The 24,866-nt window shown below is 37.7% G+C and overlaps 2 protein-coding genes across 3 annotated transcripts; one reads left to right on the top strand and one right to left on the bottom strand.

The window, feature by feature from the left end:
* Positions 1-267: 267 nt before the first annotated feature.
* LOC117338904 lies at positions 268-4,058 on the bottom strand. Its single transcript, XM_033900268.1, has 3 exons — positions 3,830-4,058; positions 1,088-3,665; positions 268-484 (listed from the first exon to the last, which is right to left on the bottom strand). Exons 1-3 carry the CDS (start codon positions 4,056-4,058, stop codon positions 268-270), a joined length of 3,024 nt encoding a protein of 1,007 aa, XP_033756159.1.
* A 2,468-nt stretch (positions 4,059-6,526) lies between these two features.
* LOC117339223 (solute carrier family 49 member A3-like) lies at positions 6,527-23,669 on the top strand. Of its 2 annotated transcripts, XM_033900698.1 has the most exons (12): positions 6,527-6,741; positions 8,015-8,096; positions 9,231-9,389; positions 10,059-10,275; positions 15,205-15,287; positions 17,369-17,503; positions 18,467-18,583; positions 20,161-20,313; positions 20,564-20,721; positions 21,012-21,103; positions 21,602-21,646; positions 23,014-23,669. In XM_033900698.1, the coding sequence occupies exons 1-12, from the start codon at positions 6,719-6,721 to the stop codon at positions 23,157-23,159; spliced, it is 1,410 nt and encodes a 469-aa protein (XP_033756589.1). In that variant the 5' UTR covers positions 6,527-6,718; the 3' UTR covers positions 23,160-23,669. The 2 variants fall into 2 exon arrangements, with proteins under 2 accessions (XP_033756589.1, XP_033756588.1); XM_033900697.1 differs by lacking the exon at positions 6,527-6,741 and having other exon boundaries at positions 7,906-8,096.
* The last annotated feature ends 1,197 nt before the right edge of the window (positions 23,670-24,866 follow it).

Genomic DNA, 24,866 nt, shown 5'->3' with positions numbered 1-24,866 from the left:
AATATCGTTTGCATGTCATATGCATATCTGATAACAGTGATAAGTTATACCAAAGGTCATTATATGGGTCACCAAAGGTCATAGACAGACAGACAGACAGACAGATTCTTTATTTCCTCAATTTTGAGATTACATGTCTTTTATCAGTGAACTAATTAACATGAATAAAGTAAAGAAAACATGATATATACATGTTACATTGCTACATTATAAGCGTTTCAGATTATTTACATAATTCAGTGTCACCGGTATCTCAAACACAGAAATTTATGCCTCAAGAAAAGTGCTAACTTCAAATAGCATCTGTTCTACGCAGTGCGCAACTCCAGTGATGCAGTTCTCCCACTCACTATCGTCTATATCCATCACCATTCTACTTCCTAACAGAAACAAGTACTGCTCATCTTCTTCCAGCGAATCCAATTTAACGTAATCACTAACTTTCAGTGTGTTAACAACATGCTCCAATAGCACATCTCCACTGCTGAATAGATATGGACATTGCACAAGAAAATGCTTTGCTATGTTGTCTGTTTCTTTTCGACACAATTTACAAGTTACTCTTTCGGCTTCTGTCCTATACGATAATTTTATTAATTCCGCTATTGTCCACGTTAGGTTTGGATACTTCAAGCTCAATTCCCAAAGAGGATTTGGGCCAATGTGTGGGTGTATACTAGTATAGCACTTCAGTAGATAATTGTTCTCACTTTTATAGCACCACTCATTGAAATAAAACTGTTCGGTAACGTTTTTAACAAAGAGTTTCCACTGTCTTGAGTTGCATGTCAAAGATGAAAGAACGAATTCAAGGAAGAATGAGTGTATTCCAAATCGTATCATGGTGTCTGATATGTCCCGAATAAAACTGGTTCTACAAAAAGGGTTCTTTCCAAATATAAAGTTACTCACCCGGATAAGGAATAAAGTTTTCCAAACGAAATCAGTGCTAGCATTGCACACCTTATTCCAAAAGAATAATGTTCGTTTCTCGACTTCGCACCAAACATCGGGAAGTCCAAGCGCTCTTGTTGTTATTGCAGAAGATGAAGTTTTTTCGAAACCCTGACACCTTCTAGCTGCATACCTCTGTGTTCGCTCGAGCTCTTTGCTAGATGATTTAGTTGGATCTGCCCATAGCTCACATCCATACAATATAGTTGGAAGGACAACTGATTTGATGATCCGTACACTTTTTAAAGGATTCATTCCGTTTTGATGTATACCGACACTAATAAGACTATTAACAGCTTTACGACCTTTCTTGCACGAACTCGCGATTTGCAAATCGGGTTTAAGGTTATGGCATAAAGTTATTCCTGCGTACACTTTTGACGTTACCCATCCAATTGCGGTATTTCCTAAGGAACACGATGTCGTAGGCTCACTTTGCGGTCGTTTCCGGTTTGAAAACTGCATAAGTGACGACTTTGTTGAATTATAATTGAGTCTCCATAGCTTTGCATAGTCATGAACAATGCCTAGTTGCATCTGTAGACTTCTTATCGACGCAGCTAGAAGTAATGTGTCATCTGCTAGGAAGACACACGGAATATGGACACTTTGCACATGTAACCCAAGGCCTGAATCTTCCAATCTAACCGCCAAATCGTCAATCATAACCAGGAAGAGCCAAGCAGAGAGCGTGCGTCCTTGACCGACCCCTTGCTCTATAGGGTACGCATCGCTCGTTTCCCCGTCGTAAAGAACGCACGCAGTCACATCAGCAAACGAATTATGCAGAATCCGCCAGAATTTACCGTTTATGCCTAATCGATATACCTTCACGAGTAATCCATTTATCCAAACACTGTTGAATGCTTTTGCGTTGTCCAGAAACGCGGCGAAAACTTTTGAATTGCGCTCCAAAAAATGGCAGATTGATTCTTTTGCAGTGAATGCAGCGGTGATACTGCCACATTGAGGTCTAAATCCCTGTTGTAGTTTGTTTGGGAATCCAACTTTTAAACAGTATTTTGAAATTCGCTGATACATGATTTTTTCAAATATTTTTTGCAGTACAGGAGTCAACGTAATGTCTCTGTAATTGTGCATGTCCAGACGATCTTTCTTTCCACCTTTGAATAGTGTAATGACGATTCCCTTCTTGAAGTGTTTAGGATAATCCTCCAGATCAATAATAATGTTAAACAAAATGACTAGGACTTTCTTCAGCACAGTTCCTCCATAACGAATATGTTCCACAATAATGCTATCATGACCACCTGCTTTCCCATTTTTCATATCGCCAATTGCTTTTGTTAATTCATCAAACCGAATGTTTTTCTTGCATATAGTGTTCTGGTTATTAAAACTGTTCATGTACATTTGTCCGATGTTACGCTGTACTTCCTCTTTGAAATCAGCATCAAAATGTGGTTGCGTACCCGGTTTCGCCAGGTTTTTATAGTGTTCAGCCCATGCTTTCCTGTTAGTATCCGAATCGCGACTGATCTCATTTTCGATACGCAGTTCATTTGACGCAAATTTGTGGCATTTCTTTTTCCTGACCGCCTTGTAGAATGTTCCAATATCTATTTCGGCTGCCTCTTGTAGTTCCTCCATCTGTTTTTCCTCATATGTTTTCCGCGCTTCGTCCAATGATTTTCTAAATTCGCGCTTTGACTCTTTATATACTTTGTACGATTCATAGTTATGTCCTCTTGGACGTCCTTCTTTCAACCAATTTGCACGACGTTGCCGCATAGCATTATGTAATTCCTTAACATGCCCGTAATTCCAATAAGGTTTAAGAAATGGGCGGTATCTCTTTATTGGTAGGTTTGCGTTAGCAGCCTCCCGTATCGTAGCTACAATATACTTAACAATGCTTTCCAGCTGATCAAAATTGATACTGGAATCACGAAGATTTAGCAGATGGCTCAAGCTCTCGTCTAACTGTGACACATATTTAGTTTTCTCTTCAAATGTAGCCTTTTTCCAGTTAACTGTCCGAGGGGCGTTTGTATGCGTTCTAGTAACACATAATTCCGCTTCATAATCAATGGTAACAGGTAGGTGGTCGGATACGTTGAGGAAGTGATCATCATGTGTTTCACAAGATGCCACCAAGTCACACTTACTGCTTTCAACCAAAATATGGTCAATAAGAGAATGGTGTTGCCCGTCGTATGATACAAACGTAAAGTCACATCCTAAAGACCAGTCTTGTGAGTTCGCAGATAAAAGTTGTTTCTCATGGATGAAGTTTTCAAGTATTAATCCCCTTTCATTGGCACGCTCATGATTTTTTTCGCCGAATTTCTTTGAAATATGCGCGTTCAAATCTCCAAGTATGATAATTTGCCCTTGTTCACTATAACGATCAAACAAATCAGACACGCATTCAAGAGCTTCCTGATATTCATACAATGGGCGGTTCGTAGAAGGTAAAAGGGCTCCAATGACATACAGGAATGATTTATCGTGTAGCTGTACAGCTACTACTATCACGCGATCACTACCTTCACTAAGAAGTGGCGTTACTTTTAGATGATTCCTCCACAGAACTGCTATACCTCCACAACCACGAAAATGCGATCTTTGTTCAATATCAATTGGTATGCGATTATCAGATCTTCCAAACGACCTGAAGTTACTGTCAATACTTTCCAAGAAATTTAATTGCTCAGGAGGCAACCAGTGTTCGGTAACAACGGCTATGTCTACATTTCGAAGAATTTCGGACAAGAGAGGTGTCCCATACATCACACCTCTTGTATTCCATGTAAGTAGCTTCACAAGCAAAAAGGAACATAGCGAATATAGCAGTTGTACGTATCCTGTATTTACATCCATCAATATTTTTGTTGTTCGAATCTATTCTTACGATCTTCCCACTCACGGATGAGTACATTTTCAGGCCAAAAGTTGGGATCTGTCGCTGACGCATAGTCTTGTTCAAGAATATTCAGTTTCGCCGTGTACGTGGGGTGTTCTATGTCGTTCCAATATTTCAGAATACGCATGAATGTTACTTTGACACCTCTGTTTGCCGCGTAGGAAACAACCGAATTGATTACATCCTCCTCTGGTGCATCTGCTGTAATTCGCGACATGATCATTCTTTTTATTCTAGGTTTACGTTTCACACCACGAAATTCATATTGCGATTGTTTTCTTTCAATTCCAAGTTGTTGTTGCGTATTATATCCATGAAAAGACACATAGGTTATCAAAGGTCACAGGTCACATCGTCAATCAATGTCGATCAATATCTTGTACATGTTACATATATGCATAACTTATATAAGTCATAATTTATAGCAAAGGTCATTATACCGGTCACCAAAGGTCACATGTCAAATTGTTAATCAATGTTGATCAATATTGTATACATTTTGTATGCATATCCTATTACCGTTTGAAGATATACCAAAGGTTATTATATGGGTCACCAAAGGTCAAAGGTCAAATTATCAACCAATGTCGATCAATATCGTTTGCATGTCATATGCATATCTGATAACAGTGATAAGTTATACCAAAGGTCATTATATGGGTCACCAAAGGTCATAGGTGAAATGTTGATCAATATTTTGTACATTTTATATGCATATCCTATTACAGTTTGAAGATATACCAAAGGTCATTATATGGGTCACCAAAGGTCAAAGGTCAAATGTTTTACCGATATTGATCAATATTGTATACATTTTATATGCATATTATACAACAGTTTGAAGATATACCAAAGGTCATTATATGGGTCACCAAAGATCGAATTGTTAATCAATATCGATCAAAATTGTATGCTTGTTTAATTGTATACAGACTTGTTACTTATAACAGTGCTATTATTCAGAGAAACATGTACATGTGGCTCACTTTTCAACGGGTTCCGTTTTCAACAGGCTACACGTGGAAAAGAGAGACCTGATGGGGTCCATTTTCAACAGGAGGGTCAGTTTTCCACGGCATCCCGGTTCCATTTTCAACGTTGAAAATGGAACCGGGTTCCATTTTCCACGGGGGTCCATTTTCAACGTTACACCGGCGGTTTCCGATTGCATCAGGGTGTTCAACCTAGATCGCGTGATATCGATTGCGCCCCGAAGCATATCGGGGCTATATATCATATAAGTTCTTAGTAAACATCATGACAACACATGGTTTGACCGTTTCGAGTTTGGCAAAAGCCATGTCTGGTTAACTTACATATTATTGATTATAATTTAAAAACCGAAATGTAATTACGGTACTGCGTTATCCGGCCGAATTGTATAGCGGTATTGTTAATTCCCGAGAACGCGGCTAAAGATGGATGGCTGGGTATACTGCAATCAGCGTATCTGTCTGTATGTATACACGATTTTGTACCATATATCTATTCCTCCCATGATTATGCATGGGTTTTAACGAAACTTTGTACATTATAGGTTCCATATATATCTTTACCGGAGTTATGACCCTTGACATATTATGGCCCTTGATGCCCTAAAGTAAAACAGTCCTTGTGTTAACGGCTAATTACCTTGGAAACAGTTAGTATTTCGTATGTACATTGGGGTATTTAAACATGGAGGTAAAGGTAAAAATTTAAGGCCACGGACGCATTAAGTGAAACAGACCTTACAGTACTAGTCACCAAATGAAACAGACCTTGTTCAAACCTCGTCAAGTGGTGTAATTTATTAATGTCTTTAATTTGAGACACAGTGGTGTGTTTCCAGAAACGTTAGTTTGGAAACATAATGGAGGCTTCTGAATGGTCAGAATTGAGATATTGTCTGATTAAGCTGAAAATTGGAATATAAGGGTTTTGAGGGATGGCAGTCACAATGGCGCAATAAGAAAACAATAAATGTCATTTGTTTGTCATTGTAACTAAAATAAATCCTATGGCGAGATATTTTGTCTATACCAGTCCTCAAAACTTGTTAAACCAATTTAAATGAAACTACACTGGAATGTTAAGGACAATATTTAGTTAAGCATGCAATTGTTTTGATCATATATTTTGTTGCCATGGTAACCAGGTCACTGTAGACAGAGTTGTGTAATGACCAATAGCTCATTAGCCATGGGATCAATTTTATTCAAACTTGGTCAAGAGGTGTAACTCATTGCCTATAACTTGACACATCGGGTGTTTCCGGAACCGTTACTATGGAAACAATTTTTTTTTGATTGGTCGAAATTAAGGGGTTCTAGTTCAGTTCTAGTCTATGGTATGCACCTACAATGCAGTACAGTATATATATGTTTTCTACAATCGATGCGAATGCACCAAATAATACTTCGCTGATTTGCAATGCGCTGAAATCTTGTACGCCGCTAAAATCTTGAACGAAGCGGACGAAAAGTACAATATTGTAAATAACTTTAACCGTAATTCGAACTACATATTTATGAAACTAGGCAAGTCGTGACTGACACGGGACCCTTTAAAGGTTTGATATATGTTTATAAATACGGCAGGCAAGTTTCATATTGAAAAAAAAAACTACCACAAAGTAACGTAACCCAAGCCCCTAGCTATCGTAATCGTGAATACGGGGGATTAGATTACATCATAGTACTGATCTAAGCTAACATAAAAAATGTTTGGTAAACAAATAACCGTGTCCTCGGGTCGACACAATAAATGTGCAAAGTACTTGGGGATTCCCCTAATTCCGCGTTGCTTTGAAACTTATTGATTGAATGTCTATTCCTTTATGTTTCCTTATCGGCAGTGATCAGATGTTCCCGGTGATAAGCGACCAAAACTACAGCAATGATGGGGCCGATGGACATTAGGTATGTATACATGTAACATGTGTAATTATTAGTCTGGATTTCCCCTGGTCCCGGCACATGTCATGATGTCCAATTAAGTCTTGTGTACGGGCCAGAGGGACATCGGGCTTGTGTAACCATACAGCAGAGCGGATGCTCTAAAATACTTAAGCACTATGATGTCTAATTACCTGCATTAAATCGCCCCCTACCCGAGTTTCCCCTGACCCCAACACCACATATACGATAAGATGGGCAGACCCAACCCCCACTACGAAAACAATTTTGTCCAAATCGACTTGGACAAGGCTATTCATTATATCATTTTAGGCAGAGCCTCTGGTTCTACAATATTTTGTGACCCCTCGGGTGGAACATCCCTATCCCATATCTAACATATGTAATAGTGTTAATCTAATGATACACATGAATATAATCTAGTGCGTGTTCCGATGTCAACCTGACTTGCCATAAAAAACCGATTTTTCAATCGCTTTCTTGGTCCTTAGACAACTTTTAATTGTTACCTCTAATTTTTGCAAGAACTATCAACAGTCTCTTCTTGGAACTACATGGCCACGCTCACTACAAGCACTATATCAAGGTCCATATTACAGGTCCTATAGTTATAGGCATACCACATAAGATTATCAGGATCGGATATTCAAGATGGCCGTCAGCGGCCATTTTTATGCATTTGAAGATTGCTACTGGCCACTATTTCTTAAGAACTCTTAAATGAGTCCGATAAAATTTAGCATATTTTTTTGTTATGATTCTAGTTATGTAAGATAGAATTTGTGAGCTTGATTTCATATTCAAGATGGCCGTCTAAGCGATCATGCACATCATTTTGCTATTCTTGAATTTGTTAACCTTCCGCTTTTAAATCTTCTGGAATACTTAGTTATTAATATTAGGTAGACCTATGCATCACTAAGTTGTGCGTGACCTATTTCGAATAGCTTGGCCTACCATATTGCAACAAGGGGAAGTAACTCTGATTGATCAGACTTATACATATTTATTAGTTTAGTTATACTATTGCTGTTAATATATTATCAATTTATTTCTGAGTCCTTTTTTGCTATCAGATTAATGAAGCAACCAAAAATAGATATATGTATAAAGACAGCATTTTGCAAAATGAACAAAATACGTGTTCAGTATCTTTAATATTATACAGCCTGTCACATGATCATTAGCAGGACAAAATGGCGCCGACGGGTGGTGGACAGTCCACCACTATCAATGAACGAACTGTAATATCTTCTGATTTCTCTTCCTCGTCTAGCACGCCGTCAGAGTACAGGACTTACAAATCGCGATGGTTCATTCTCGTCGTTGTCAGCATCCTGAATTTGTCAAATGCCATGGTAAGTAATGTTGTAGACATGTACCGATAGGCCTGTTCCCAGCACAGGGGTTTGAAGTTCCACAGGCGTCTGAAGTTCTGACAGTAAACTGAGATAAAATACCATATAAAAAATAAGAGTATCTACTATAAAAAAAGAAAATACCCTTATTTTTTATATGGTATTATATATCAGTTTACAGTCAGAACTTCAAACGCCTGTGTTCCCAGTTGCCTGGCCGAAACGACACTCGATATATAGCTCCCTGTATATTGAGGAATGTCCAAACCCGGTGTCACACCCATGGCCGATAGTGTGAGTGTAGGCTGGGTTATAATAGAACAGAAGTAATTGAGAAATTTAGATAAATCTATATGGCACCGTAAGTCGGTTAGGTATGTATTCATGAAATATAGAACGAGAAACGGAATGAAATGATAAACGAAGTTAAAAATAAGCTTGGTATGATAAGCAGAAACGATAAATGAATGTTGTACTCTGAATCTGCGGTGAAATGGTTATTAAATTTAAAATATTATAGAAACATCACCTTTATTCGACTTCTCAGCATTGTCATTAAGTCCATTAGAAATTAAATCAAATGCTAATTATATTTTCAATATTAACCATAAAAATACTTATTGAAGATTGAGGCATATAAGGTTCTGACTATTTATGTGCATTTTTTTCTTTCATTGCAATGGTTTATTGCAAAAGCAAAATGGTAATGATGATAAGAAATAAATGAATGAATGAATAATTAAATAAATTAAATTAAATTGTAACCCCTAAATACAATTATATATAAGTAGTCAGCCATCTTCCAAACAAAATATTTGTTTTGGCATCGATCTGCAGGTCTAATCCTATAAGTTATATTTGAAGACATTCTATGGTTTTTATTTTACATCTTATAACATTTATAATAACTGTACCTGACTCAGCCATCACTACTGACCAGTACTCCTATAACATAAGAGGCCGCTGGTCGGCTCTTTTTCTATCGGATATGATTTTGCCTGTCAAAAGTATCTCGCCGTGTAAAACCTCTAACATTGTTGGAGTATACTGACCAGTAATGATAGAGCAATCATTCCTTCCATGACCTCCTCTTCAGGTATTTCTCACCATTTAACACTATCTATTTTGTTCCAGGTATGGATAACATTTTCTCCAATAGCCGACCTGACAGCTGTTTACTACAAGATAAATTCTTTCCAAGTAAATATACTATCTTTAGTATTTCTCATTGCCTCTATTCCTTTTGGACTGACAGCTTCATGGATTCTGGATACCTTTGGTCTGAGAGCCAGTGTAAGTATCAAAATATGTTCTGACCTTACAGTCTGGTAATGTTAATGGAGAAATATGCTTTGTTGATTAGTTTTTGCAAATTAAAGAGAAATATTCATTTCCAATGCCTCCTTTCGTGTATCATGGTTTTAAGTGGTAAATTCTATCCAGAGATCTTTCTTTCTTTTTTCCCCATTTTCTGTACAGATCATCATTATACACTATGTTATATTAAAATACAGATCATCATTATACACTATGTTATATTAAAATACAGATCATCATTATACACTATGTTATATTAAAATACAGATCATCATTATACACTATGTTATATTAAAATACAGATCATCATTATACACTATGTTATATTAAAATACAGATCATCATTAAACACTCCGTTATATTGAAATAGTGATCATCATTAAACTCTACCTTATATTAAAGGGACATTACTTCGTTTGAATAAAGTTTAGGTCGTCAAAATTAAACTTACTTCAAAGTAGTGTTTCAATTACAACATACTGATGTAGTTAAAGTAGAGAAAATATAGCAAAACTGTCGTTAAATATTAAATGAATTGGAAATCAAAGAAAAGCTATTTGGTTGGTAATTAATCATGCCTGTATTTACAAAATTTAAACTAGTACCCAATTTGGTTGTTAATAATTATGCCTGTCTATATTTCAGCTATTGACAGCAGCATGGCTGAATGGTATCGGGTCACTGCTTCGTAACTTCAGTACCTTTGACTTTATCCCGGATGACTCTAAATTTGCTGTACTCTTGGTTGGTCAGATCCTAGCAGCATGTGCCCAACCATTTGTTATGTTTGCCCCAACCAAACTGGCGGCTTTATGGTTCCCAGAAAACCAGAGAGCAACTGCCAACATGCTAACCTCCATGGGTAAGGGCTTCTGTGTTAGACTTACTTACCTCCATGGGTAAGGGCTTCTGTGTTAGACAAACTTACCGCCATGGGTAAGGGCTTCTGTGTTAGACATACTTACTTACCTCCATGGGTAAGGGCTTCTGTGTTAGACATACTTACTTACCTCCATGGGTAAGGGCTTCTGTGTTAGACATACTTACTTACCTCCATGGGTAAGGGCTTCTGTGTTAGACATACTTACTTACCTCCATGGGTAAGGGCTCCTGTGTTAGACATACTTACTTACCTCCATGGGTAAGGGCTTCTGTGTTAGACATACTTACCTCCATGGGTAAGGGCTTCTGTGTTAGACATACTTACTTACCTCCATGGGTAAGGGCTTCTGTGTTAGACATACTTACCGCCATGGGTAAGGGCTTCTGTGTTAGACATACTTACCGCCATGGGTAAGGGCTTCTGTGTTAGACATACTTACTTACCACCATGGGTAAGGGCTTCTGTGTTAGACATACTTACCGCCATGGGTAAGGGCTTCTGTGTTAGACATACTTACTAACCTCCATGGGTAAGGACTTCTGTGTTAGACATACTTACCTCCATGGGTAAGGGCTTCTGTGTTAGACATACTTACTTACCACCATGGGTAAGGGCTCCTGTGTTAGACATACTTACCGCCATGGGTAAGGGCTTCTGTGTTAGACATACTTACTTACCACCATTGGTAAGGGCTTCTGTGTTAGACATACTTACCTCCATGGGTAAGGGCTTCTGTGTTAGACATACTTACTTACCACCATGGGTAAGGGCTCCTGTGTTAGACATACTTACCGCCATGGGTAAGGGCTTCTGTGTTAGACATACTTACTTACCACCATGGGTAAGGGCTTCTGTGTTAGACTAACTTACTTACCACCATGGGTAAGGGCTTCTGTGTTAGACATACATACTTACCTCCATGGGTAAGGGCTTCTGTGTTAGACATACTTACCTCCATGGGTAAGGGCTTCTGTGTTAGACATACTTACTTACCTCCATGGGTAAGGGCTTCTGTGTTAGACTTACTTACCTCCATGGGTAAGGGCTTCTGTGTTAGACATACTTACTTACCTCCATGGCTAAGGGCTTCTGTGTTAGACATACTTACTTACCTCCATGGGTAAGGGCTTCTGTGTTAGACATACTTACTTACCTCCATGGGTAAGGGCTTCTGTGTTAGACTTACTTACCTCCATGGGTAAGGGCTTCTGTGTTAGACATACTTACTTACCTCCATGGCTAAGGGCTTCTGTGTTAGACATACTTACTTACCTCCATGGGTAAGGGCTTCTGTGTTAGACATACTTACCGCCATGGGTAAGGGCTTCTGTGTTAGACATACTTACTTACTGCCATGGGTAAGGGCTTCTGTGTTAGACATACTTACTTACCACCATGGGTAAGGGCTTCTGTGTTAGACTTACTTACTTACCACCATGGGTAAGGGCTTCTGTGTTAGACATACTTACTTACCTCCATGGGTAAGGGCTTCTGTGTTAGACATACTTACCGCCATGGGTAAGGGCTTCTGTGTTAGACATACTTACTTACCGCCATGGGTAAGGGCTTCTGTGTTAGACTTACATACTTACCTCCATGGGTAAGGGCTTCTGTGTTAGACATACTTACCTCCATGGGTAAGGGCTTCTGTGTTAGACATACATACCGCCATGGGTAAGGGCTTCTGTGTTAGACATACTTACTAACCTCCATGGGTAAGGGCTTCTGTGTTAGACATACTTACCGCCATGGGTAAGGGCTTCTGTGTTAGACATACTTACCTCCATGGGTAAGGGCTTCTGTGTTAGACATACTTACCGCCATGGGTAAGGGCTTCTGTGTTAGACATACTTACCTCCATGGGTAAGGACTTCTGTGTTAGACATACTTACCGCCATGGGTAAGGGCTTCTGTGTTAGACATACTTACCACCATGGGTAAGGGCTCCTGTGTTAGACATACTTACCGCCATGGGTAAGGGCTTCTGTGTTAGACATACATACTTACCGCCATGGGTAAGGGCTTCTGTGTTAGACATACTTACCGCCATGGGTAAGGGCTTCTGTGTTAGACATACTTACCTCCATGGGTAAGGACTTCTGTGTTAGACATACTTACCGCCATGGGTAAGGGCTTCTGTGTTAGACATACTTACCACCATGGGTAAGGGCTCCTGTGTTAGACATACTTACCGCCATGGGTAAGGGCTTCTGTGTTAGACATACTTACTTACCACCATGGGTAAGGGCTTCTGTGTTAGACATACTAACCTCCATGGGTAAGGGCTTCTGTGTTAGACATACTTACCGCCATGGGTAAGGGCTTCTGTGTTAGTCATACTTACCTCCATGGGTAAGGGCTTCTGTGTTAGACATACTTACCACCATGGGTAAGGGCTTCTGTGTTAGACATACTTACCTCCATGGGTAAGGGCTTCTGTGTTAGACATACTTACCGCCATGGGTAAGGGCTTCTGTGTTAGACATACATACCTCCATGGGTAAGGGCTTCTGTGTTAGACATACTTACCGCCATGGGTAAGGGCTTCTGTGTTAGACATACTTACCTCCATGGGTAAGGGCTTCTATGTTAGACATACTTACCTCCATGGGTAAGGGCTTCTGTGTTAGACTTACATACTTACCTCCATGGGTAAGGGCTTCTGTGTTAGACATACTTACCGCCATGGGTAAGGGCTTCTGTGTTAGACATACTTACCTCCATGGGTAAGGGCTTCTGTGTTAGACATACTTACCTCCATGGGTAAGGGCTCCTGTGTTAGACATACTTACCGCCATGGGTAAGGGCTTCTGTGTTAGACAAACTTACCGCCATGGGTAAGGGCTTCTGTGTTAGACAAACTTACCGCCATGGGTAAGGGCTTCTGTGTTAGACATACTTACCGCCATGGGTGAGGGCTTCTGTGTTAGACATACATACTTATCGCCATGGGTAAGGGCTTCTGTGTTAGACAAACTTACCGCCATGGGTAAGGGCTCCTGTGTTAGACATACTTACCTCCATGGGTAAGGGCTTCTGTGTTAGACATACATACTTACCTCCATGGGTAAGGGCTTCTGTGTTAGACATACTTACCTCCATGGGTAAGGGCTTCTGTGTTAGACATACTTACCGCCATGGGTAAGGGCTTCTGTGTTAGACATACTTACTTACCTCCATGGATAAGGGCTTCTGTGTTAGACAAACTTACCGCCATGGGTAAGGGCTTCTGTGTTAAACATACTTACTAACCTCCATGGGTAAGGGCTTCTGTGTTAGACATACTTACCGCCATGGGTAAGGGCTTCTGTGTTAGACATACCTACCTCCATGGGTAAGGGCTTCTGTGTTAGACTTACTTACTTACCACCATGGGTAAGGGCTTCTGTGTTAGACATACTTACCGCCATGGGTAAGGGCTTCTGTGTTAGTCATACTTACTTTCCTCCATGGGTAAGGGCTTCTGTGTTAGACATACTTACTTACCTCCATGGGTAAGGGCTTCTGTGTTAGACATACTTACTTACCTCCATGGGTAAGGGCTTCTGTGTTAGACATATTTACCACCATGGGTAAGGGCTTCTGTGTTAGACATACTTACCGCCATGGGTAAGGGCTTCTGTGTTAGACTTACTTACCGCCATGGGTAAGGGCTTCTGTGTTAGACATACTTACCGCCATGGGTAAGGGCTTCTGTGTTAGACATACTTACCTCCATGGGTAAGGCCTTCTGTGTTAGACATACATACTTACCGCCATGGGTAAGGGCTTCTGTGTTAGACTTACTTACCTCCATGGGTAAGGGCTTCTGTGTTAGACATACTTACTAACCTCCATGGGTAAGGGCTTCTGTGTTAGACATACTTACCTCCATGGGTAAGGGCTTCTGTGTTAGACATACTTACCGCCATGGGTAAGGGCTTCTGTGTTAGACATACTTACCGCCATGGGTAAGGGCTTCTGTGTTAGACATACTTACTTACCTACATGGGTAAGGGCTTCTGTGTTAGACATACTTACTTACCTCCATGGGTAAGGGCTTCTGTGTTAGACATACTTACCTCCATGGGTAAGGGCTTCTGTGTTAGACATACTTACTTACCTCCATGGGTAAGGGCTTCTGTGTTAGACATTGTAAAACTCTATCACCTGAATATTTTGAGGGTTGCAGTGAACCACAAATAGATCTATGTGAATTGTGAAATAATGTGAATTTTGTACAATGAATATTTGAATGGGGAATTTATGTACTGTAAGTTTTTGTACTTTCTATTATTAATGATGAATTTATGTATGATGAATATATATATATAGGATACATACACTGTATTTGTGTGGTGAAGTTGACCTTACAACAGGACTTGGTTCATTTATGCCTTAAAAAGATTTTATATGAAACTTGTTCCAAAGTTTCTTTCTTGCTTGAAAATTGCAGAGACTTCCAATAATGAAATATAACTTTCATTTAAAAAAATTTCGTTTGCAAACTGTATGAATCCGCGTTTGCAAACAATTTTTTTTCATACCCCTATGAAACTAAAAAATAATTGACATCAACGCTTATAATTAATTTTTGAAAATAATTTTCTAATTTAAAACTTGTTTTATGTGCAATTTTACTGGTTTTATATGGGATTCTTTTTCTCAAATCAATATGCAACGTCAATTGTCGTATTGTGATGTCACATTTTTCGTGCCATTCTCGGAATTTTTTTCATAGTGGTATGAAAAAAAATCTCAACCAATCAGAAAGCCGCATTCTGCGTACAAACAATGGAAAATTAATTATAAAGACTTGATACATAGATTTATTTTTCATGGAAACCTGTCAAAGCCATACAAAATTGCTACAGTTATTGCCTAATTTGATCTGTATATATACTGTATTGTATGTTGATCTTTTCACAGCAAATCCACTGGGGATTCTCGTCACAAACGTCTTAATCCCGGCTATTGTGAATGGCTGTAACAAACAGGAGATACCAATAGCGGTAAGTACATATCAACACTAATACAGGTACCATTTTATCTGTGTCTTAACACTCATTTAAACAAAATGTCCTGATATCAGTGTTATAACACACATCACATAGCAACCCTGTTATTAGTGATATAACACCCAACACATAGCAACCCTGTTATCAGTGTTATAACACCCAACACATAAATACCCTGTTATCAGTGTTATAACACCCAACACATAAATACCCTGTTATCAGTGTTATAACACCCAACACATAAATACCCTGTTATCAGTGTTATAACACCCAACACATAAATACCCTGTTATCAGTGTCTTAACACCCAACACGTGAATACCCTGTTATCAGTGTCATAACACCCAACACGTGAATACCCTGTTATCAGTGTCTTAATATCCAACACATAAATACCCTGTTATCAGTGTCATAACTCCCAACACGTGAATACCCTGTTATCAGTAGTGGTGTACCGATAACCGGAAACATCGATTAAATCGAGTTGGACCCAAGATCGATTTGATAATCGATTTTGCACTTAAAAGATCGATTGTGAAATTTGGCTATGAATAGATCGTTTCATATGTTTCTTATTTGAATGGCTGAAGTTATTCAGATACGTACTGTTGTTATGAATGCTTTTATTTTCAATAAACCAAAATAAAACATCCATTTCGCTTGTTCTTGTTATGTCTCGCTTGAACCACGCCGGCATTCAAGCGTTGTAGCTACCTTACGTAATCGTGGTCGGTGCAGCGTTTTGTACAAGGCTATACTAATTTGCTAATATATGACGGAATCCGGACTTTCCAGAATTTATTTAACACGTGGTCGGACCTAATTAAAAACCATTTCCAGCCGATAATCGATTATCGATCGATCTTGACAGCCCGATAATCGATCTTCAATATCATGGCGATTCCCAGCACTAGTTATCAGTGTCATAACTTCCAACACATAAATACCCTGTTATCAGTGTTATAACACCCAACACATAAATACCCTGTTATCAGTGTTACAACACCCAACACTTGAATACCCTGTTATCGGTGTTATAACACCCAACACATAAATACCCTGTTATCAGTGTTATAACACCCATTACATAACTACTGTTATTAGTGACATAACACCCATTCTACCACAATACCCTGTGTTATTCAACTCTCAGACCATCAGTTAATCATTACAGCTGTTGATTAACAATCTGTTTATACCACACGTGGTATAAACTCTGTACGCATTTCGATTGGCTAACACGGTGAACTTTGACCCAAGCTGCAATTGTTATTGACGTCATCAATAATCAAATGACGTCACATCACCGGGTCCCGGACGTCACCGGTACACTTTATTTGCATATGCGAAATTATACTTGGCCACGTTTCCCTTTGATTCAAGCCGATATTATTGTGGTAGAAACAGGTCACACGACTCAAAATTGTTGGATATGGAATTTATTTCACACTCGTAAGTTATTTTTTTAAAGTTGCAAAAAACACTGGCTAAAGCTCGTGTCTTTTGTAACTTTTAAAAAATAACTTACTCGTGTGAAATAAATTCCATATCCAACAACCACTCGTTGTGTAACCTCTATTTACATAACTACTGTTATCAGTGTTATAACACCCAACACATAAATATCCTGTTATCAGTGTTATAACATCCAACACGAGAATACCCTGTTATCAGTGTTATAACACCCAACACATAAATACCCTGTTATCAGTGTTATAACACCCAACACATAAATACCCTGTTATCAGTGTTATAACACCCAAAACATAAATACCCTGTTATCAGTGTTATAACACCCAAAACATAAATACCCTGTTATCAGTGTTATAACACCCAACACATTAATACCCTGTTATCAGTGTTATAACACCCAACACATAAATATCCTGTTATCAGTGTTATAACACCCAACACATAAATACCTTGTTATCAGTGTCATAACACCCAACACGTGAATACCCTGTTATCAGTGCTATAACACCCATTACATAACTACTTTTATCAGTGTTATAACACCCATAACATGGAACTTATAAAGTACAGATAAAACTGATGTTGTATTGTATCCCCTATAGCTGTGGATAGTGACAGGGCCTGCCTTACTAGTGATGTTGATGACTACGTTTGGAGTTTGTAGCTCAGTTCCCCCAACACCACCGTCGGCCAGTGCTGACGAGGCTTCACAGCCATTCGTCCAGGGATTCAAAAAGGTAAAGAAATACTTTGATTTACCAACTGTTTACTTACTCACTTGAAAATATGTATAATTTTCCTTCCAGATATGTGTGGTCAGGTTTCTCAGGGTAAATTAAGTTTATTGATAGTTCTACAAATATAGAACTGTATCATCTCCGTGGCAGATTAATCAGATAAATACACCAAAAATCTTTTGATAGATTGATTTAAAAAGATATTGTAAATGATTGATCAGGTGATGAAAGAACATTTCAACAATTTAAGTTGGTCAATGCCAGCTGTGGTAAATTGATCTTATTGCTAAAGTTCACTGATGTGGGAAAATCTCGAATTGTTTAAGTTTCCCAATCTCACTTGTTGAAGTTTCCCAATTAGGTAAAATTATCTTATTATTTGAAGTTTGATGTGGGAAAACTTGAATGGTTCTGATTATAGAAGTTTTAATGTTTAGTTAAAATTATTTCCGTTGAGCCACTTGATTACAATCAATGCATGTACAATGCATTGTACATGCTTGAAAAATAAATCGCTGAAAGACATGAAATTTAAAAATATGTTATACTAAGAATGTCACATATTTCAGATATTTTTTCATTTGTATTATACTATATCCATGTTGGATTTTTCCAATCATGAAGAAATATCATTCTAAATCATTTTCAATATTTTACGTTAGTTTGGACCTTAGTTACCTCCCTTCATTAGCATTTGAGAGTCTGGGGTTGTTTTAGTTTATATTTCCGTGGTCCAAATGATTGGACTGGTTGGACCAGAATTGTTCATTAATGAAACAAGGTAGGACTTGGTGATTTCATGTTGTTGTCATACAAGCCTTGACAAAGACTTTCAAGGCCTGCAGGTCAATCAAGATATCTGCCTGAAATATTACATTTAAAACAGATGAACAGGCCCCAGGAAACCGAAAAAATATTTATATGCAATGATTTATAAATCATGTATTAAATATCATGTTTCAGATGGCAAAAAACAAGAACTACTGGATACTGAACTTTCTGTTTGGAGCAGGACTCGCCATTTTTACCGCCTTTACATCATTCCTTGATCAGATACTCTGTCCGCGAGGATATTCCAATGTAAGTTTAGTAGTACTGCGAGGATATTCCAATGTAAGTTTGGTAGTACCGCGAGGATATTCCAATCTAAGTTTGGTAGTACCGCGAGGATATTCCAATGTAAGTTTGGTAGTACTGCGAGGATATTCCAATGTAAGTTTGGTAGTACCGCGAGGATATTCCAATGTAAGTTTGGTAGTACCGCGAGGATATTCCAATGTAGGTTTGGTAGCATCGCGAGGATATTCCAATGTAAGTTTGGTAGTACCGCGAGGATATTCCAATGTAAGTTTGGTAGCACCGCGAGGATATTCCAATGTAAGTTTGGTAGTACCGTGAGGATATTCCAATGTAAGTTTGGTAGTACCGCGAGGATATTCCAATGTAAGTTTGGTAGTACCGCGAGGATATTCCAATGTAAGTTTGGAAGTACCGCGAGGATATTCCAATGTAAGTTTAATAGTATTGCGCGGATATTCCAATGTAAGTTTGGTAGTATTGCGAGGATATTCCAATGTAAGTTTGGTAGTATTGCGAGGATATTCCAATGTAAGTTTGGTAGTACCGCGAGGATATTCCAATGTAATTTTGGTAGTACAGCACGGATATTCCAATGTAAGTTTGGTAGTACCGCGAGGATATTCCAATGTAAGTTTGGTAGTAAACAGATACCATATCTTCTCGGATAGCTTTTAGGTTTTCGTATAAATTTCTTAGTTATAGATAAAACATGGTGAGTAAAGTTGAATGTAAGAGAAGCAGGTCAGTGTGGATTGTATATGGTGTTAAATACAGTCTGTGTCACTATGTTGACAGAGCTTGCTTCTTTGACTCAGTTGCATATTGGTAGAGTAGACAACGGAGACATGGGTTTTCGATTCCTGTCAGGGTACTTGATAGGAATTTTCTTTTTCTGTTCTTTTACATATATTGTATTAATGAAGTAAACTTTCCAACCAGCTCGCTGTTTTGACTGAGGTACATTTGTTATGAAGTAAACATTTATGTGATAGCCTACGTGCAGCTAGTATTATACTGCAAAGTTTGAGAACACCACCGTCACATCGTGTGTGTTCTTGCAGGATCTTTCAGGACACCTGTGGAGCCCTGCTATATTATCTCATACTCTGTGCTCTTCTAGAACATTGCAGGGACCTTATTATGCCCAGATATGTTCTGTGATCTTTTAGAACTTCCTCGGGGCCTGAGATGCCCAGATATATGTTTTGTGTTCATGCAGAACGTCCCAGTGACCTGTTGCCCAGATATATGTTTTGTGTTCATGCAGAACGTCCCAGTGACCTGTTGCCCAGATATATGTTTTGTGTTCATGCAGAACTTACCAGGGACCTGTGATGCCCCAATATAATATAATGTTCTGTGTCCTTGCAGAACTTCCCACGGACCTGTGATGCACAGATATATGCTTTGTGTTCTCTTGCAGAACTTTTCAGGGGCATGTGATGCCTCCGATATATGTTCTGTGTCCTTACAGAACTTCCCAAGGACCTGTGATACCAAGATATATGCTTTGTGTTCTCTTGCAGAACCTCTCACAGGTACCTGCGATGCCTGATATATCTTTTGTGTTCTTGCAGAACTTCTCAGGGATTTGCGGGGCTCTGATGATAGCAGGTGGCCTGTTTGGTGCGATCATTTCTGGTATCTATGTGGACAAGACAAAGAGGTTTGAGGAGGTTGTCAAGGTGTCGTATGCATTGGCCATTGTATTCGCCGTAGGTTTTATGGAGGTAAGCCCATTGATCTACAGGTAGATATGTTGATTTATATGTTTTACCTGATAAGCTGTGCTGTTAGATTTTTTGAGAGTAACATTTCACATGTGACTAAAATACTGTTCTAACAGGCCAACTTAAGAAGTTGAGTTCATTTAAGTAGGAGTTATTTGTATCTGACACAATTCAGCATTCGATAAAAAGATGTTTTGTAAAAGATTAAATAACTTCATCACCATTGAGCTGTATTTGTGTATTTCACCAGGTTTCACGCTTGAGAGACCAAGAAGCATTGGTAGCAGCCTCCATTTGTTTGTTTGGAATGTTTGGATTCGCCCTGTATCCCATCAGCCTGGAAATGGCAGTAGAGATCACGTATCCTGTTGCCGAGGCAACAAGTTCTGGTCTGCTGGTTGTCTCTGGGTAAGCTGAAGTGATAGGTATTACATTTATGTCATTATTTGTAGGTATTACAATTATGTCAGTATTTGATGTGTACTTTGTCAGTATTAAGTGTGTACTATGTCAGTATTTGATGTTTACTATGTCAGTATTTAATGTGTACATTGTCAGTATTTGATGTGTACTTCGTCAGTATTATGTGTGTACTATGTCAGCATTTGATGTGTACTGTGTCAGTATTTGATGTGTAAAAATGTGTTCTGTGTCATAAATAAGTGTATACTGTACCAGTATGTTCTTTTGTATTACAGACAAATACAGGGAATTGTTATGATATTGGTATCCCAGGTTCTAGCCCAGCCTCTCCCAGCCACTGAAAAGTCATATTCAAGTTGTGTAGTTGGTATGTAATCAATATTCTTGATCATTGTGGTCACTTTATGAAACATGAGACATTTTAATCCAGTTACAAGGACTGTACATATTTTAGTGGTAATCTTATTTTAGCGATTTTTTCGCACTGGAAGAATTTCACTAAATTTTGATTGGGCTAATGGTAGTTTATCTACAATGTTTTATAGGGAAAGCATTGTTGACACTCTTAGTCATCATTTTGCTAATCCTTTTTAACTTTTGCACTAAAATTTGAATACGCTAAAATAAGTATGTTTACAGTAATTCACCTGATAAAAAAAAGTTCTGTTTTAATTATGACTTTGTGATACAGCAGCTTGTATTATCTGAAGATAACAAAGTCTATGTTATTAATAAAGGTAGTATTTATTTAAATCTTTGAGAATTTATAAAATAGTATTACTGATATTGATAGTTCCCACATTATTTCGTATTATCACCAGAGAAATGAGTAACATTTAGAATTACGTACAAATACCTGTTGTAGGCTGTGGAGCAGATGATGACAATTTTACTCCTCAGGACTGGACAGGTCAGTGATATTTTAAAGCATACATTTTCTGTCCTCAATTAAAGAATACCTCCAATGAATCCTGGAATAACTACCATATTTATCCTGCATGAAGCCTAGAGGCCTCAAATTTAAGTGGTGTCCAATTGTTTGATACAAATTTTCTAACTGTACAGTAAGAATTGCATACTCGTATGTTTTGGGGAGATGGAATGTCATGTCATAAACAAAGTTTGGTCAACGTCTGAGCATTATTGCTTCATTAACCAAAGCCGTTCGAATTGAACAAATATACTTGTTGGATTGTCATTTACTCTATACGGTATATAAAAGTAACAGGTTAATTTGATTATATCCCTCGACTTTGCCTAGCTTTTAGTCCAGTGTAATAGTCTTGGAACTCAAAAACCCTTGTGAACTAAAGCACTCCTGCACTATGGGGATTCCGTCAAGCTAATCAGGCAAGAGGCGGGGCTTGTTGCCAAGCAATATAAGAGAGGGATAAAGTTTGTTACCGAACTAGTTGTCATTTGACAAGCAACACGAGAGATGAGCAGTGTAAAGTTTCTCAGATATTTTTTGGTAAAGGTCACGGTTTTCTGTAAAAGATGATCCAAAAGATATTGGATTACACATAGATGTTGAAGGGATGTGTTGTCGATTTATATATTATTTAACGGAAAATACAGACGAGATTGATGGATGTCAGGTTGATTAATGCAATCAAGTATTTAGAAAATCTTGCGCTGAACTTTAGATTGAAGATGGGTATATGTTACAAAAGCACTTTCCGTTCAGATAAGGAACCAGAATATCATCAACTACAAATTATTTGCCAAGTCAAATCCTGGGTCATGCAGTTATTCTTGTGTACTATTATAATGAAAGTATGTTGCCATAGCTTTCACATCTTAATTCACTTGGGTAGCATTTGGTTTCATTGCCATCTAAACAAAAGCCTTGGTTTATAGATACATGTATTTCTCAGATCTGTATCAGTATAATAAATCGGTTTGCAAACATTTTTTTTACCTACTATGAAACTAATAAATAATTGACATCAATGCTTGTAATTAATTTTTGAAATTGATTTTCAAAATTAAAACATGTTTTATGTACAATTTAAATGATCTTATAATTAATTTTGGAAATTGATTTTCAAAATTAAAACACATTTTATGTACAATTTAACTGATCTTATCAGGGATTCTTTGGCCGTATTGTGACGTCACATTTTTCGTGCCATTTTCGGATTTTTTTCATAGAGGTAAGAAAAAAAATCTCCAATCAGAGAGCCACACTCTGCGTAAAAACAATGGAAAATTATTATTTGATGTTGCTTATTCTTTGTTTGTAACATCTTTTAATAGGAACTGTCTCTATTTCAGATCCAATTATATTTATGTTATGTTACGGGACCACAGCTGCTGTGATAGGAGTTATATTCCTGAGGGGTGACTACAAACGCCTCAAGGCGGAACAGAAAATCATGGCAGGAAAGATATTACAGAATTCCATGACGGTCCCTACGTGATCTTAATCCAGGATATGCTTGGGTGTATATGCTTTAATCTGAGTGTGTGTGACAGAAGTTAATTTTCATTCAGTCCTTACAATATAACTATAGCCCATTCAACATAGATAGAGATTGTAAAAAAGTATTTGTCGGTCCATCAAGTACAACACATCCCTGTGAAACATCATAAACATCTTATAATTTATTTAGCATTTCCATGATTTTTGTTTAGAGTTATGCCCCTTTATTGAAATTCTTATACGTTTAGATGTGAAATGTTAAGATAGCCTACAGTGCTTGTTCCATAAAGAAGAAGGTATACATTGTAATTCAGATTTTGACATTTGCATACATCCACAAAAATAATTCAACTTTATTTATTATTTCTTTGCAAACAAATGTTATAATTTGAAAATTATACCATGCAGGATCACAAGAGACCTACGGAAGTGGATGTTATAATGATATGCCAGGTGGCATAAGAAAATTATGAAAGTAAAAAAAAAAAAAAAAATATATATATATAAAAGAAATAAAAACCATGGTAAACTAAAGAGAATTTACATGCAATGGGCCCCAGGGGACCTTAATAAATCCATTTGTAACGACCGGGAAGTGATCTAGAAATGATTCTTTACACTAAAACATGTTGAAATGTAGTAGCTGGGGACCTAACATCCTTTTAACATTGATCAAAATTTTTTATTACAAAAAGCTTAAAGAGATTGAAGGGGAGTTAATTTTCTATAGAAACAGATAATAATGTAGAGTTTGAGACAGTACCTACCAGTGTATAAAATATGACTATTTCTTTCTAAAAATGATTCACAATTTAATCTGCTGTATTAAGAAAATATACTTCACCAATATTTCTGTTCATGGTTGTTTGCAAACAACGCAATTACAAATGTAAAAGTGGTGCTTGATACCGGCATTATATTTAACACAATATAAATGTGGGATGTGGCTCTTGTCCCACATATCTACCGGTATATATATTTACAGATATATGTTCAAACACAGGGACTTGGCAAAAATTCCATTTATATGTGTATTATAAGATATTTATAACATATATGCAGGCCATCAAGGTAGAGAATAGGTGCCAGGTCCCTGTGCCTTTATTAAGTGCTTTATTGTATCAGTGTTTTTACAAAGAGATTGTGATAAATCGTAGAAGTGATTTCATTTCCTTTACATCAGATCAAAACTTAATTATAATATAACTGTCAACATGGTTTAGTTGGCCAGTTTTGATACCAAGGTATACAGTAAGACTATTATATAACACAAATACATGTTATTTTATTTCATATCTGTTTGGATTCAAATTTATGAAATTGTTTCCGATGAATTTGTTTAAAGTTTTGTATTTTTTCAAGGTAAGATAAATGAACTCTACCAGGGTTAATGATTTTTATATGCCAACAGTACTTTCAATATTATGAAATGTCATGGGTGACTGGACATCAACGTTTATTTATCTAGACCATAACCTTCTTACTATTTCATCAACAAACTTTTCTTTATAAAGTGGAGTGTCACATATAGTCTAATTCTGCCAGATATACATGTATACCAGTACACGACTCATTGTTAGCTTTAATACTAAATTTTCAACGGAGCATGTAAAGTTCTTTCTATTTCACCTGAAGGTCCTCGGGAAGGAGGAGGACATGGGCCTGTTTTTTGTTTTTGTTTTTTTTTGTACTGTTACATATGACA

This window comes from Pecten maximus, chromosome 12 (assembly GCF_902652985.1).
Source record: "Pecten maximus chromosome 12, xPecMax1.1, whole genome shotgun sequence".
NCBI lineage: Eukaryota > Metazoa > Mollusca > Bivalvia > Pectinida > Pectinidae > Pecten > Pecten maximus.
Note: the sequence above shows the minus strand (reverse complement) of the source record. Positions and strands in the feature narration are given on the sequence as shown.